Raw genomic sequence first — 13,717 nt, 5'->3', positions numbered from 1 at the left:
CCCAAAAGGTTAATTAACCCATAGTGGCTTGTCTTGATGTGCAAACATAGACATACATCAAGTTGCCTTAGGCTAGGCAGTCAGTACATAGCACAAAATTCTTAAACACACTGGCCATGATCCTTTCCCTCCTGTATGTATAGTTCAATGGAGCCCCTTCATTTCTCCTACTTTATTAACTCAGAAATCATCCCTCTCCCCACTCCCCACCCCCAAATGAAGATCTTAGATAATTTCTCTGAGTCAATCTGAGAGAGCTTGAAAATTGCCTCCCATCCACACTATCCATTATGGTCCCTCAAAGTCCTTCCTGCTAACCTACACTCCCAAAAGACATTCCCCATCACCGTTCTTACATGCCAAGTCACAGTAATAAATGTGGAGAGTATCAGAAGGGCTGTTTTCTTCTTAATTTTCTTGACTCCGGGGCCCTCTAGAGGAGATTTTTGAAGGGGCTTGGAGGGCTGCAGAGAGAATCACCGACCCTCCCTCTCCCCATTCTGCCAAAGGATCCTTTCCATTAGCAGAACAACACTAGCTGGATACCACCCATAACTGCTACCTTACAGGCTGAAGCAAAATCATAGGTAAATTGTAGGTGAATTTCTGTAATACCTGTATTTTTCTAGTTTATAACTGGTACTTATAAATACAGCAAAAGCCTCATAAATGTTTAAAATTTGTACACCAAACATAAAAAGGAAGAGAGAATTAAGTGGAATATAAAGTGCATAAATATGTGTAAAATTAAAAGGTGTATTAACCCATTCAAAACAACTTAGTGCTTGACAATTTAATTCTAAAACATTTTTGACAAGAAATATACTTCTGCTAAATATTAGTTATGAACAAATGAATAGCAGCCTGTTATAAATACTAAACAAATATTTAAATGTATGTTCTTAAAAATAAACCTCTTCCTTCCACGTTCATAGCTAGAAAGATCACCTTATTAAAATGGTCCTGTAATTTTCCTTTGATTTCAAGTATAATTTTTTTATATGGTCTAGGTGATACTACATTTAAAAAAATGTTTAGGACATAAACCAATAATTATTCTAAGCTAGACAATTACCAATTAATAGTTACTTATGGTCCTAGTTACCTTTTAAAAATTCCTGCAGCCATATAGGAGCAGCTTTTCTATGATGGTCTTCCACATATCTGGAGACTGTATTTCGAAAATGCAACCATGTGGCTGGGACGGATTGCACTGGTCTTTCTCAGGGACCTTCATTCACCTGCCAGAGGGATACCAGTTTGTACTGAAAAGACCCACAGGATCAGCTTTGTCCATGTGGTTGTCTCATTTAGACACAGTGCCCTCCCTGCCATGTGGAAACAAACCATGGAATAGCAGCTTCCATGCAGATGAGGGTACCCAGATAAGGCATCTGCTTCAGATTTGCTGATGAATTTCAATTCAGCAGCTTCACACTGGAGTCATACTTTAAACTTTTGTTTATTGGAGCATGGCACCTTTAAGGCTGGCTACAGAAAGTTCTTAAAACTGCAATTCATTGGCAAATTTGAAACTATAATTTGGTTTCAAACAATCCTGGTGAGAAATCATACATGATGTGAGCAGAAATCTGCTCATGCAAGAGAACTTTATCCTCCTCTCCTCTCTCTCTCCGCACCCTCCCCCTGAAAATCTGCTCTGGAGGATCCCCCAACTTTCCAGATTTTGAGGCTGCACAGCGGGCTGTGGGGGGAGGGGGAGCAGGAATTATTCCCTGCCCATTTAGCTGATGGAAGCTGTTCTATCAGTGGGAGAGCTTAATTGATTCCTACCACTGGGAATGTTTAGATAACTGAAGAAGTAATGATGTGTGGACACCCACTGTCTAACCCTAAAAACTGTTTGCTTTTCCAGAGTTCTTTCTGAATCCTTGAAAGATGATGAGGGCATCCCCCTGCTTCCTTGTCAGTCATTCCCCATTACCTTTGCGGGTGTAAGGAGGGGGAAATAAAGAGATGAGACACAAGTATTTGGAATAAAATCTGGGCCACATCTATTGAAATTATTTGATCCGAGAAGGGGAAACTAAGCGGGCACCTTCTCAAAGCCAGCGTAGGCTGGCGTAGTATTGGGCAACACATTCACCCCCAATTTGGGGTCGGGAGGCCTTACCCTGTCACCTCCCCTCGAGCCACAAAACTCATAGTGGATGAGAGGAGTTGGCCTCAAAGGTAATCCCTATCTCCCAGCCCAGGCCGCAAAACCCTTAGCTGGAAGCCTCAGGCCTTACCAGTCACCTGAAATGGTGCCTGCCTCCGAATGTTCACCAACCCTAAAACCCACCAAAGTGCCCACACATACCCACCTATTTAAATGTAACCAGTTAACCTAAGTATGGGTTTTATTTAATAAAACCACAACAACCTAAATAAACTCTTGTACCCCACTTACAGTGTGAAGCAGGCAAAAGACACAAAGCCCAGGCCAATCAGACTGTGAGTTGAAATTCTTACTTGGCCCCCAAAAGGATGACCAACGAAAACCCACACTGCATCCAGGACAGGAGGGAGGGAGCTGTGCTTCAAAGAGGTGGAAGAAAGGGGCATCCTAGCCTAAAATGGCCAGTAGGCCCCTCCCCTCCACAGTGGTACCACCCTGGGAATGCCCAACGCGTTTCCCTAGTCTCTCCCTCCCCTCCCCCCGCAAAATTCTCTCCATGGCTATGCAAGCCAGATGTGGGGGAAAGGGGCTTCCAAAGCAAAGCAAAAACACTTATTTTGTGGAGAGGATAATAGTCCTCCTATGGAGGATTCACAGGAAGTGTTGGGTAGCAGTGTTGGTAGGGAGCGAACTCCATTTTGAGTTGGGCCCAGCTTAAGGGGGCTGCACCTGACTTGAAATGTGGCCTTTCTTCTCAAGCAGGGAGACTCTGCATTTTGAAGCACCCTATACCATCAATAACAGAAAGTAATTGTTTGTATTTAGGTGTGTATTTATACTATTGATCTTGCTATGCCTAATCATCCAGTGTCTGCTACAAAAACAGTTCTGATTGAATATTTTTCTTACAAATTGTGGTTATAGTTCCCTGCATGAGTTCAAATTTAAATTAACCTTTAAACCTCATGTCTAGAAAGTGTTCAGCATTACAAATAAGGGTCTTTTTATAGGGTGGGTTTTTTTAAAAAAATAAAAAGCTATAATGGGTTCCATACAGATATAAATATGTTTGGATAAAATAATTGTCCTGGGTCAAGAGTCCAAGACCTGGTTTCCACATGCAATTATTTGTCTCATTGCAGTTTTGCCAGCATGATTCATAGAGATTGTAGAACTAAATACTGTTTAGCAAGGAAAAAGTATGGATGTTAGGATTTCCTGGTGTGTACTTATTTGTTTGAGAAGCACAAGGAAGGAATAATCTAGACAAGCGGTTAGTCTTTAACACAATTTTTTTGTGGTCTCCAGTGACACTTAAGCCTGACTGGGTTCACACATACATATACTAACTTGATTTCTCATCACTTGGCCACTGAACTCTTGATGACTCATGCTGAATGCATGAACTGCTTCCACTTGAAAGCATTTTGTTTGGGCTAATGTATTAAAAGTCCTACCTGTGGTATTTGGTCTATGGTGCATATTCAAATGGTGCATATACAAGTCACCACTTTATCATCACTCATGAAATTATAATAAACAATGCACATTAATAATACCAAAAAATAGTAACTGCTAAGGATACTCTATTTTAGCACAGACTGAGCACTCTGGGCCATATGCATCACTTTAAACCAGGGGAGCATACCCTACAGCCCACAGGCGTGTGTCTTTTTTGCAGCACCCATGACCTGCCTTGCTGACAATCCCCCCGCCCTCATGAGTTGAAATTTACTTTAAAATTTAAAATTTAAGTAAAAGTAGCCACTGACTAGTCCTGTTGCCACCTGTACTCTTGCAGCCAATTTTGTTCCCAGCCCAACCAATCATCCCTATTCCCCTGCTGATTGCGCCCACTTTCCTTCTCCAGTTGGCTGCTGCTGAGCCCAATGTCAGTTCCAGGAGGCCTGCCCTCTGAAAGCAGATGCTCTAGCAGTCTGCTCAATGGGCAATATCCAACAGTGTCATTCCACTAGTGCAGGTGACGTTGTGCTAGCAAAATCTAGGTGCGTAACTATGCGCAAGGGGGGAATCCTACTAAAGTTCTGCTTGTGCAGCTGCCCTACTCATGGATCACGGTTCCGCTTGCGCAACCACCCTACTAACAGATTGCAGTTCCACTTGTGCAACTGCCCCACTAACGGATCGTGGCTCTGCTTGCGCAAGTTCCACTAGTGCCTCTGGGTTCCACTTTGCTCTATAGCACGTTCCACTAGTGCAGTATGCTCTGGTTGTGCAAGTTCCGCTAATGCATCTTGCCACTTGCACAACTGATAGTTTTGGTGGAGCTGCGTAAGTAGGAATGTATGAAACACCTACCTGGCTCCTCACCGGGCAATCCGGACAATCGGGTGGTGGGGAGGCGCTCTGTCCCTCCCCCCGGAATCCTGCCAAGCCGCAGAGCCGCCAGCCGGCTGTGGCCGCCCGCAGCTGGACATCCAGCTGCTGGGCAGCCCTGCAGGGCTGTCATAGCTGCTGCCATTTGCATCCCTGTATTGAGCTGTGATAGGCTATGTAAATACTTATGTATTCTATCATGGCAGGGGGAAAAAAACCCAGCATACGCAAATGGCGGTAGCTGCTGCCATTTGCGTACGCTGGGTTTTTTTCCTCCTGCCGTGATAGGCTATGTAAATACTTACGTAGCCTATCACGGCCTCCGCAGGGATGCAAATGGCGTCCCTGCGTTAGCCGTGATAGGCTACATAAGTATTTACATAGCCTATCACGGCTATGAAGACGAAGCAAATGGCGGCCTCAGGACGGCTGCCATTCGCAAAGCAGCATGGATGGGAGCAGGTAAGTGCTCCATTTTGCGCGCCTTTTGTGGGTTGGGGCAGCGGGGACTTTGTCCCGTGCGCCTTTCGTGGGTTGGGGGGGTGGGGGTTTCGTTCCGCGATGGATTACAGGGGGTGCCAGTGCATTCGGCCTCACCGAGATCCGTCGCGGAATTCTCTGACATCCCTGTGCGCAAGTGTGATTTGATTTAGTGAAATGACATCATTGGATACTGCCCTGTGATTCATAGCCTAGCCTCAAACAGATGTTTTGGCAGGCTTCTCTGTGACATCTGGCCTCTAGTGGACACTCGGTCAACCTGCCATCTGAGTGCTGCTGCTCCTGCTGCTGAGAGTTTTCAAAAGTAAGTGCTAAGGCAAAACATGAACATAGTGTTGGAGGTGGATGGAGTTGTTTGAGGGAAGCAAAAAGCAATGGGAATAAAAAATCATGGAAGTTAAGGGAAGACATTATATGAGATTAAATAGGAAAATAAAGGAAATAAAGTATAAGAAACAAACTAGTGTAGCTCTGTGGCATTTGTCACAACATTTTTTTAAAAAAATCCTGCTTTTCATTGCCTAATTGACATGGTGGAGGTAGAGAGAATCTTGAGGGGAAGGAAACCAATGGAAAATAAATAGCTAAAAGGAAAATAATGGAAAACAACCAAAATGAATAGATAAAAAGGACACACACTGTTTTGGCATGCAGCCCCCAATAGGTTACCCAACACCCGCTGTGGTCCCTGACCTGAAAAAGTTTGTGCACCCCTGCTTTAGACAATGTGATATCCAACAAGACAAATAAAAGTTGTCTTCTAAACCCAGCTTTCTGCATATATCCATGACGATGTTCATGTCTATTTTTTCATTCTTGTTTTACAGGTTTTTCATTATTCTTATACGGCTTCATATGTGATATATAACATACACACGAGGTAAGATAACATTATAGATAGATGCTGTTCTGTGCCATATAACAGTGCAAATGTGTTCAAGTAAAATATTTACCTTTTTTCAAGGGAAGTTTGGGAGTTAAATCCTCCGGAAGTAGAGGACTCAGTTTTACAGTATGCTGCATGGGGTGGACAAGGCCAACAACTGGTAAGAACAGCAATTTCAAGGTTCATTTTTTCTGTTGGTCTGATGTAAGGAGTCTGCTAAATGGGTGATAAAATTTAAAGGAAGGGTGTTTGTTACTATGGATTTTTAATCATTTGTTCCTTTGGATTGTTCCTTTGGTTTTGTTTTTACATAAATGTATTTTTTTCAGATTTCCTTTACAATTCCAATAAGGAAAATGTTTACTGACTCTGGAATAAGGAGGAGAAAACATAAATTTTTGGCTTTAATAAGGGGCACAACTTTATTAAATTATAGCAGCAAGATGTGTTTTAGTTTCAGTGGCTACTTCCAGTGTGGATATTAGTGCACTAGGGATGAGATGGTGGATACCATCTCTCTTGCTTTGCTCCCACTGTTTTTGCAAACACCACTCCTGCTTCTGCACAGCTCATACATCCAGTGATATTCCAAGATAGCCTGGCTGGATCACTACTCCGAAACCTATTTGCTCTGGATGGGTGCAGTGAGCAGGCTTTAAAAGCATTCCAGTCCCTGTACTCTCCTTGGGCCCAGGAGCCCTGAGGAAGGAACAGGTCTAGGAATGTCACATTCACTCTCCAAGTGATGCCGCTAGGTGCTCAGGGATGGAAGAGAGATCCTTACTACAAAGATAAAGAGAAGACACTTCAACACCACACTGATAAATACTTATTGGCACAACAATAAATCCAAGAAGAGGTGCTGCTCAGCGGTGCAGTTGTAATAGGTGAAAAACAAAACAGAAAGTGTTTTCTCAGCCAGTGCTGGTCCAAATGGGAAAAAAATTATAGCCATCATAGCCTACGCCATTGCAAACTGGGGTGGGTAGGTGGATACTGAACAACTGAGAGCTGCTTAAGACTGGGGTCTCCAACATGGTGCTCATAGGCAAGTGGACACTCTCTTGGTGCCTGCCAAACTTCCTTCCCCTCCTGATATTTATTTTATTTCTTGTTGGTCTTTTACAAACTAGGGGGCTGGCATACTGCAAAGTGAAGGCCTGCTGCCCTCCAGCACCATTTTTGGGGTTCCCAAAGAGTGGTTTTGTGTTTGGGAACTCAGACCCCCATCTCTGCCTTGTTGTCCTTAGGTTCTTGGACAAGTTGCTTTTCTTTGAGTCTCACCAGTTTGGCTCCTGAAAAATGTGTGTTTTGTGATCAGCCAAGTCTCCCATGGCAGCGATTTTGTGAATGGGCATGCCCCCCAATGGCAGCCATTTTGCAAAAACACCCACAGCACTTGATCACAATTCCAAATGTGCCCATCCACCCAAAAAGGTTGAGGATCTCTGTTGTAAGGAGACTGCATGTCAGCCCTTGAAACAGTCAACTGATTCCTGCATCTCTCTCATTGAGAATCTTGTACGAGCCGTTGTGCTTAGCTCACATCGCCCTGTTCATCATCTTTCTCCCAACACCATGCGCAAAGCTGCCTCCCCGCCCCCAAGCCCACCATGATATAGAGGGGGGATGTGGGAAGGAATGGGATTCATATGGATTAACATAATTTCTGACTATAGCAAGGGACAAGTAGTGTGGTGCCTATCTCCCACACCAGTGCAGAAAGTGTGAATTATTATCTCAGTATGTGTAATTCATACTCTGTAGTAGGATAGGTATGCAGAAAATTTAACAGAACAGTCAAATAAGAGACATGGAATCTGTGTAAAAGTTAATTTGATCAGAAAGAGCAATTCATGTTCAAATTATGGGAAAAGCTCAAGTATGGTGCCTTGCATGCTAATGATGGCACACTGTATTAGTTTACTGGGATTCAGTGGTTGCTGGTGACTCCAGTTCCAGATGATTCCATTCAGAGTTTTAGTTACCACTGGCCAAAACTCTAACAGTGCTATCCAAGGTGCTATGCCCTATCCCAAAATGGGTTCTGCACCTTGGATAGCACCTTTCAGCACCTTGGATAGCACCCTTGGGGGTTGTCTGGTGGTAACTAAAACCCTGAATGGAATCACAGCCCCTCCAGAACTGGAGTCGACAGTCACCACTGCTGGGATTATATATATGATAAAGCACTTTGAACACTTTAAAAGCGCTATATAAATGTTCAGCATTGTTAGAAAGGTTTTGCATTAAAATTTGGCATAGACTTTTATGCACACCTTTGTCTCAGACAAAAATTCAATTTGTGGACATTACTTTCAATTCAAGGAGTTGATACATTTCTTTAGGTTGCTGCTTTGAAATGAATAGGGGACTTTTTGAAGAGGATGGTGCTTTGATGTCCATAAGAAATATTCTAATGGTGGAAACTGAATTGTATTCTTTGAATTTTTTAAATGGTGGCCAGAACTAAGCAAAGATTACTGCAAAGCTTTGAGATACAAGGGAAACACAGTCTTAAAGCTGAATTGCATGCAGCAGCAACACATACTTATTCAAAAATGAGTATGACTCATTTTTGCCTCCAGCAGTGACAAAGCATACATGCAGCTTTTACAGAGGTGGAAAATCTGCTAAGGGTCTATAGAATCAAGCATTTGGTAATGATATACTGCTTCTTCGGTTGTTAATCAAGACGGCATGAATGGAAAAATGCCTCTAGTTAGGATGCATCACATTAAACAAAAAGGGGCAGGAAGCAATGCTGAAGTGCGAAGTAATTGCATCCATCTGGAACATGACTGGTAATTTATAAATAATTAACTATGCTAATTTATCAATACATCAGTGCATAACCACAGAATTAAATGTGAGAAATGTGAGGATTATACACAGTGCAGCGTACTGGAACTGTAACATGTGCGCTCTTGACAGAAAAGCAGGTAAAAGCATAGAAGACATAACTGTTTCAATGTTTATACTGCAGGAAGTTTGCAGGAAGATTCCTAGTGGGCTTGTTTCTTTGTAGAAGGTTAATATACTGGAACATAACCAAGAGCATTCTTAGTGACTTATTTTTGCTTCATCAACTTGCCTGATAATTCCCTGAAATATTTGGAAAAGATGGCATAAGAACACTAGAAAGAAAGACTGCCTTTGTCATTATCATCTATGAAAGGGTAAGGAAATACTTGTGAGGATAATAAGGGAGCAGGAGAGAAAAAAGTATGCTAGGGCTATACATTTCACAAGATGTAGGGCATGTTTTGGGACATAAATCTAAATACTTCTGTAAGACCGTGCCTGCCTGCCAAGCTAATGTATCATAGTTTGTGAGGTGTAGTGGTCCAATATGCCCCATTCTAAACATTAATTTGGGTGAACATTGATAAGTGATCACTTACCATAGTTTACATACTTGAGTACTTGGTGAGCTAGATGTCTCTACTGAAATTGCCATGTGGTAAGAAAAAATCTTACTCCCCCCATGCTTCTCTGGAGTGCAGAAGTGTGCTTCTTCTTCTGCACTCCAGAGAATGCTTCTTCTCAAGTGCAGAAGTGTGGAGCAGAATAGATTTCTTAACCACTTGGCAGGACAATACCGAGTGACAACCAGCTTTTATATGCCCATGGTGGAAACTGGTAAGCTGCCACTTGTCAAGTGGCAATCTGTATTATTCACCTCTTTGTTTGTGCTGCAAGCCCTATGATCGGGCCATTAATCAAGAGAGTTTTCATGTAATTGTCAGTGTAACTGATATGAATATCATCACATACCACATTAAACAGTATCTGTATGTCTCTTCTGGCGACAGTAATCTCTCAATGGTCCCTAAAGCACAATAAAGCAAGTTCTCAAGGAAACTATTTGCTCCTCCGCATCCCCAATCTATAGGGTTGAGGCTGTTGCTACAGGGAAGCACTACAGGGGAGACAGTAGCAGAACCAGGTATATGTCAAGAGCTTTCTAGATAGTGTCCTAGGGGATTCTCTCTACCATTCTACTCAATGGACTTATAGGCCCTTTTCAATCCTACTATTCTATGATTCTATGATTCTTTCCTTCCCATGAAAATGAAGAAGGCAAATTCCAGAAAGATCTGTTTCTTCCATTGTATACTCTTAACTTCCTCAAAGGGTATTCAAGGTCCCTTAATGTTTAGACTTTTGGTGGGTGATGCATATTTATTTCTTAACCTCTAATTTTGCAAATGGAATAACTTCTGCCTATCCAATTAGCTCTTATTCATATCTAGGACCTTGGCAAGTCTCCAACAGGTTGTCTGCACAGAACCTGGTAGTTCATTATTATACAGACAGACAGATGCAATATTTCCTAACTTTCTATAGGATAGGAAAGAAGAGGTGGGTGTGTAGGTAGGAGACCTCCACTCACAAGAGAGATAATATATTATGTGTTTTATGCTATTTATTATATTGAAATCATTATGCCTGAGATACATTAAGTGGTTCTGAAGAGAACTAGAGTTATACCTGCAAAATGAATTAACATAAATAATGAATGATTAATGTAACTACACCTGTCTGCGCATTTTAAATGTGTGGTTTGAACAGAGAGGCAGAGGAAAGTGCTTCACTGTTGAGAATATTATGTTCTGTAAAGGACAATAAGGTTTCTCTTAAAACTTGATATAATCAATAAAATGCAAAATGGATTCATACAATCGAAGATGTTCCAAGTGATTAGTACTAACTAGGTCAAGATGAGTTTGTTGCCAGTACTAATCAGGACTAATCAGCTTTGCTCCTCTTTCTGATTCCTATAGTGAAATGTTGTAGAAAATGTATACCTCATCTACTATGACATGACAGAGGTTATATAACCCGAAGTCCATAGCCTGGTTCACATGTAAGAATAATTCTAAACAATTCTGGCTAATCATGGATGAGACAGCATGCTGGAGCATGCTAACTGTTTGCTTCTACTGCAAAGAGGAGTGGCTAAACAAACCATGGACTTGCCATTCTTGGTTTGCTTACCATGATGCTTGAACCAAGACTTCTGGCTTGTCATTCCCTGCAGAGTCTTAAGCCATGGTTTATCATTACGTGCTATGAACTGTATCCAGACATGTATGAGTGTAAGACTAGTTCCACAAGGAGACTTTCATCATGTCCATCCTTCTGAACGCAGTCCCCTGCACACCACAAAAAGCTGCTACTAAGGGTTGGGGAATGCCCAAACAGCATAGCAAGGGGGCATGTGGGGGGCTGTCGTGGCAGGGGAGAATCGCCAAAATTGAATGGCACCACCTTGCACTAGCACAAGCTCCCATTTGTGTAATGTTGCTCTACTCAATTTAACCTGATTCTCTCTACCACTTCAGTCCCCCATGCCATGCCATTCTAGAAGGCTCACAACCCTCAGGAGCAGCTTTGGGGTGTGTGTTCAGACACTGGTGATTCTTCTGCAGGGGCAAGCAGGGCGGCAAACATTCACCTTCCCCACCCCCAGTCCATTCCAAGCAATCTGTCAGTCCCTTCAATTTGCATCAGTCACTTAAACCCTGTACTTCACTCCATTCTCCATTCCAGCAGAAGATGCTGCATATGCATTTTCCCCATGTCATCCATGGGGGTGGGGGACTGGTTTTACATGCCTTAGGCAGGACGTCTGGACTGAACGCTCTGCTTGGTGGTCATTTTTCTCGCTACACAGCTTGTTCTTCCACAGAACTGCATATCAAAAAGGCAGGGTTTTTTTTCTTCTTTTGCCCAGCCAGGTGGTGATTAAAGGTGCCCCCAGCCAATAGAGTTTGAAGGGTTCTGCTGCTAACTAGCCTGGGAGGTAGAAGGAGAGGGGAAAGTACTGGACTTCCTCAGCTCAGCCACAAACAGCCCAGCTAGCAAGAAAGAGAGGGCCTTTTCAAGAGGGTCAGGAACCAGAGCTTGTTCTTGCTCCAGGAAACCACTGTCCTGGATAGCAGGAAGGAAGTGGTACAAAACAAACATGAAAGTATGCAGGCACCAGCGCTGCCTTTCAAGCATTGTTCCCTGCCATTTTCACCTATTTTCAGGCCCTACTCTACAGCAGAGATGTTTTTGTGTACATTTCTGAAAGAAAGAAACATGAGGAAGTATGCAAGTGGTGTTTTATTATGGTGGATTGTTGGATCTCTGTGTTTTAATGCTTTAACATGTGCATTGGCTGTGTTGTGTGGAGGAGACGGGTGGGAAAACTGTGGTGTTTTTTAGTTTTTTCTCACCCCCTCATTTTCTTGGTTGCTGCTGCTTCAACTTCATCCTCCTTTGAGCTTCAGCTTCAGTATCTGTCCTTCCAATGAGCACTCAGGGTTGATTTCCTTTAGGATGGACTGATTTGACCTCCTTGCAGTCCAGGGGACTCGTAAGAGTCTTCTCCAGCACCACAGTTCGAAAGCATCAATTCTTCAGCGCTCAGCCTTCCTTATAGTCCAGCTCTCACAGCCATACGTTACTACTGGGAAAACCATAGCTTTGATTATGCGGACCTTTGTCGGCAAGGTGATGTCTCTGTGTCTTACTATGCTGTCCAGGTCTGCCATAGCTTTCCTCCCAAGGAGCAAGCGTCTTTTAATTTCATGGCTACAGTCACTGTCTGCGGTGATCTTGGAGCCCAAGAAAATAAAATCTGTCACTGCTTGAATTTCTTCCCCTTCCATATGCCAGGAACTGATGGGGCCAGATGCCATGATCTTAATTTTTTTAAGGTTGAGTTTCAAACCAGCTTTTGCACTCTCCTCTTTTACCCTCAACAAGAGGCTCTTTAGATCCTCCTCGCTTTCTGCCATTAGGGTGGTATCGTCTGTGTATCTGAGGTTGTTGATAATTCTCCCAGCAATCTTAATTCCAACCTGTCTGTGATTCATCCAACCCGGCGTTTCTCATGATGTACTCTGCATAGAAGTTAAACAAGCAGGGTGACAATATGCAGCCTTATCGTACTTCTTTCCCAATTTTGAACCAGTCGGTTGTTCCATGTCTGGTTCTTACTGTTGCTTCTTAACCCTCGTACAGGTTTCTCAGGAGACAGGTAAGGTGGTCTGGTACCCCCATCTAGGGATGTATGAAAGTTCTACCACGGATCTCAGGGAGGCCGAATGCCAGCGCATTCGGCCCCCCAAAATTGGTGGTGGAACGGCCCCCTGCCCCCCCGGGATGGGACTTACCTGGGGCGCATCTTCCGACTGGCCGCCGCCACCGCCATTGAAAAAAAAAAAGACGTGATAGGCTACGTAAAGATTTACGTAGCCTATCACAGCTAAATTTAAAAAAACACCGTGATAGGCTACGTAAATGTTTATGTAGCCTATCACGCTGATTAAAACAAAAACTGTGCATACGCAAATGGCGGCGCCCATGGGCGCCGCCATTTGCGTTCCTTATTTTGCGTTCCTTATTTCCATTTGCGTTCCTATGTAAACATTTACATAGACTACAGCGAAAATAAGGGCAACGCAAATAGCGTAGATGCTACGCTATTTGCGTTCCCCTTATTTTCGCCTTCTTAGTCTACGTAAATGTTTACGTAGACTAAGACGTGCCAAAATAAGGAACGCAAATGGCGGTGCCCATGGGTGCTGCCATTTGCGTACGCGCGTGTTTTTTATTTTTTTAATCAGCCATGATAGGCTACGTAAACATTTATGTAGCCTATCACGGCTGACTGCAGGGACGCAAACGGCGGCGGCTATGGCCGCCGTCATTTGCGTCCCTGCTAGCCAGCAGTCGGATGTCCGGCCTTTGGCGGAGCTGGCCGGCGGGTCCACAGAATCCCTGTGGAGCGGAGCCGGCTGGCCAGGATTCAGGCGGGGAGGGACGGAGCGCCTTCCCCCCCGGCCAGAATTTCAGGGGGAGGGACGGAGCGCCTC

General features: G+C 43.5%; 1 protein-coding gene across 1 annotated transcript in view; it reads left to right on the top strand.

The window, feature by feature from the left end:
- The window catches only part of DPP10 (dipeptidyl peptidase like 10), a 561,648-nt gene that overhangs the window by 400,568 nt on the left and 147,363 nt on the right, over positions 1 to 13,717 (top strand). Inside the window, exons 6-7 of the mRNA XM_084808348.1 lie at positions 5,788 to 5,840; positions 5,925 to 6,006. Coding sequence (XP_084664474.1) covers positions 5,788 to 5,840; positions 5,925 to 6,006 — 135 coding nt within the window. The remainder of the gene's footprint in view (positions 1 to 5,787; positions 5,841 to 5,924; positions 6,007 to 13,717) is intronic.

The sequence above is a fragment of the Heloderma suspectum genome, chromosome 1 (genome assembly GCF_057233095.1).
Source record: "Heloderma suspectum isolate Gila_16-S chromosome 1, 16-S_ref, whole genome shotgun sequence".
NCBI lineage: Eukaryota > Metazoa > Chordata > Lepidosauria > Squamata > Helodermatidae > Heloderma > Heloderma suspectum.
Note: the sequence above shows the minus strand (reverse complement) of the source record. Positions and strands in the feature narration are given on the sequence as shown.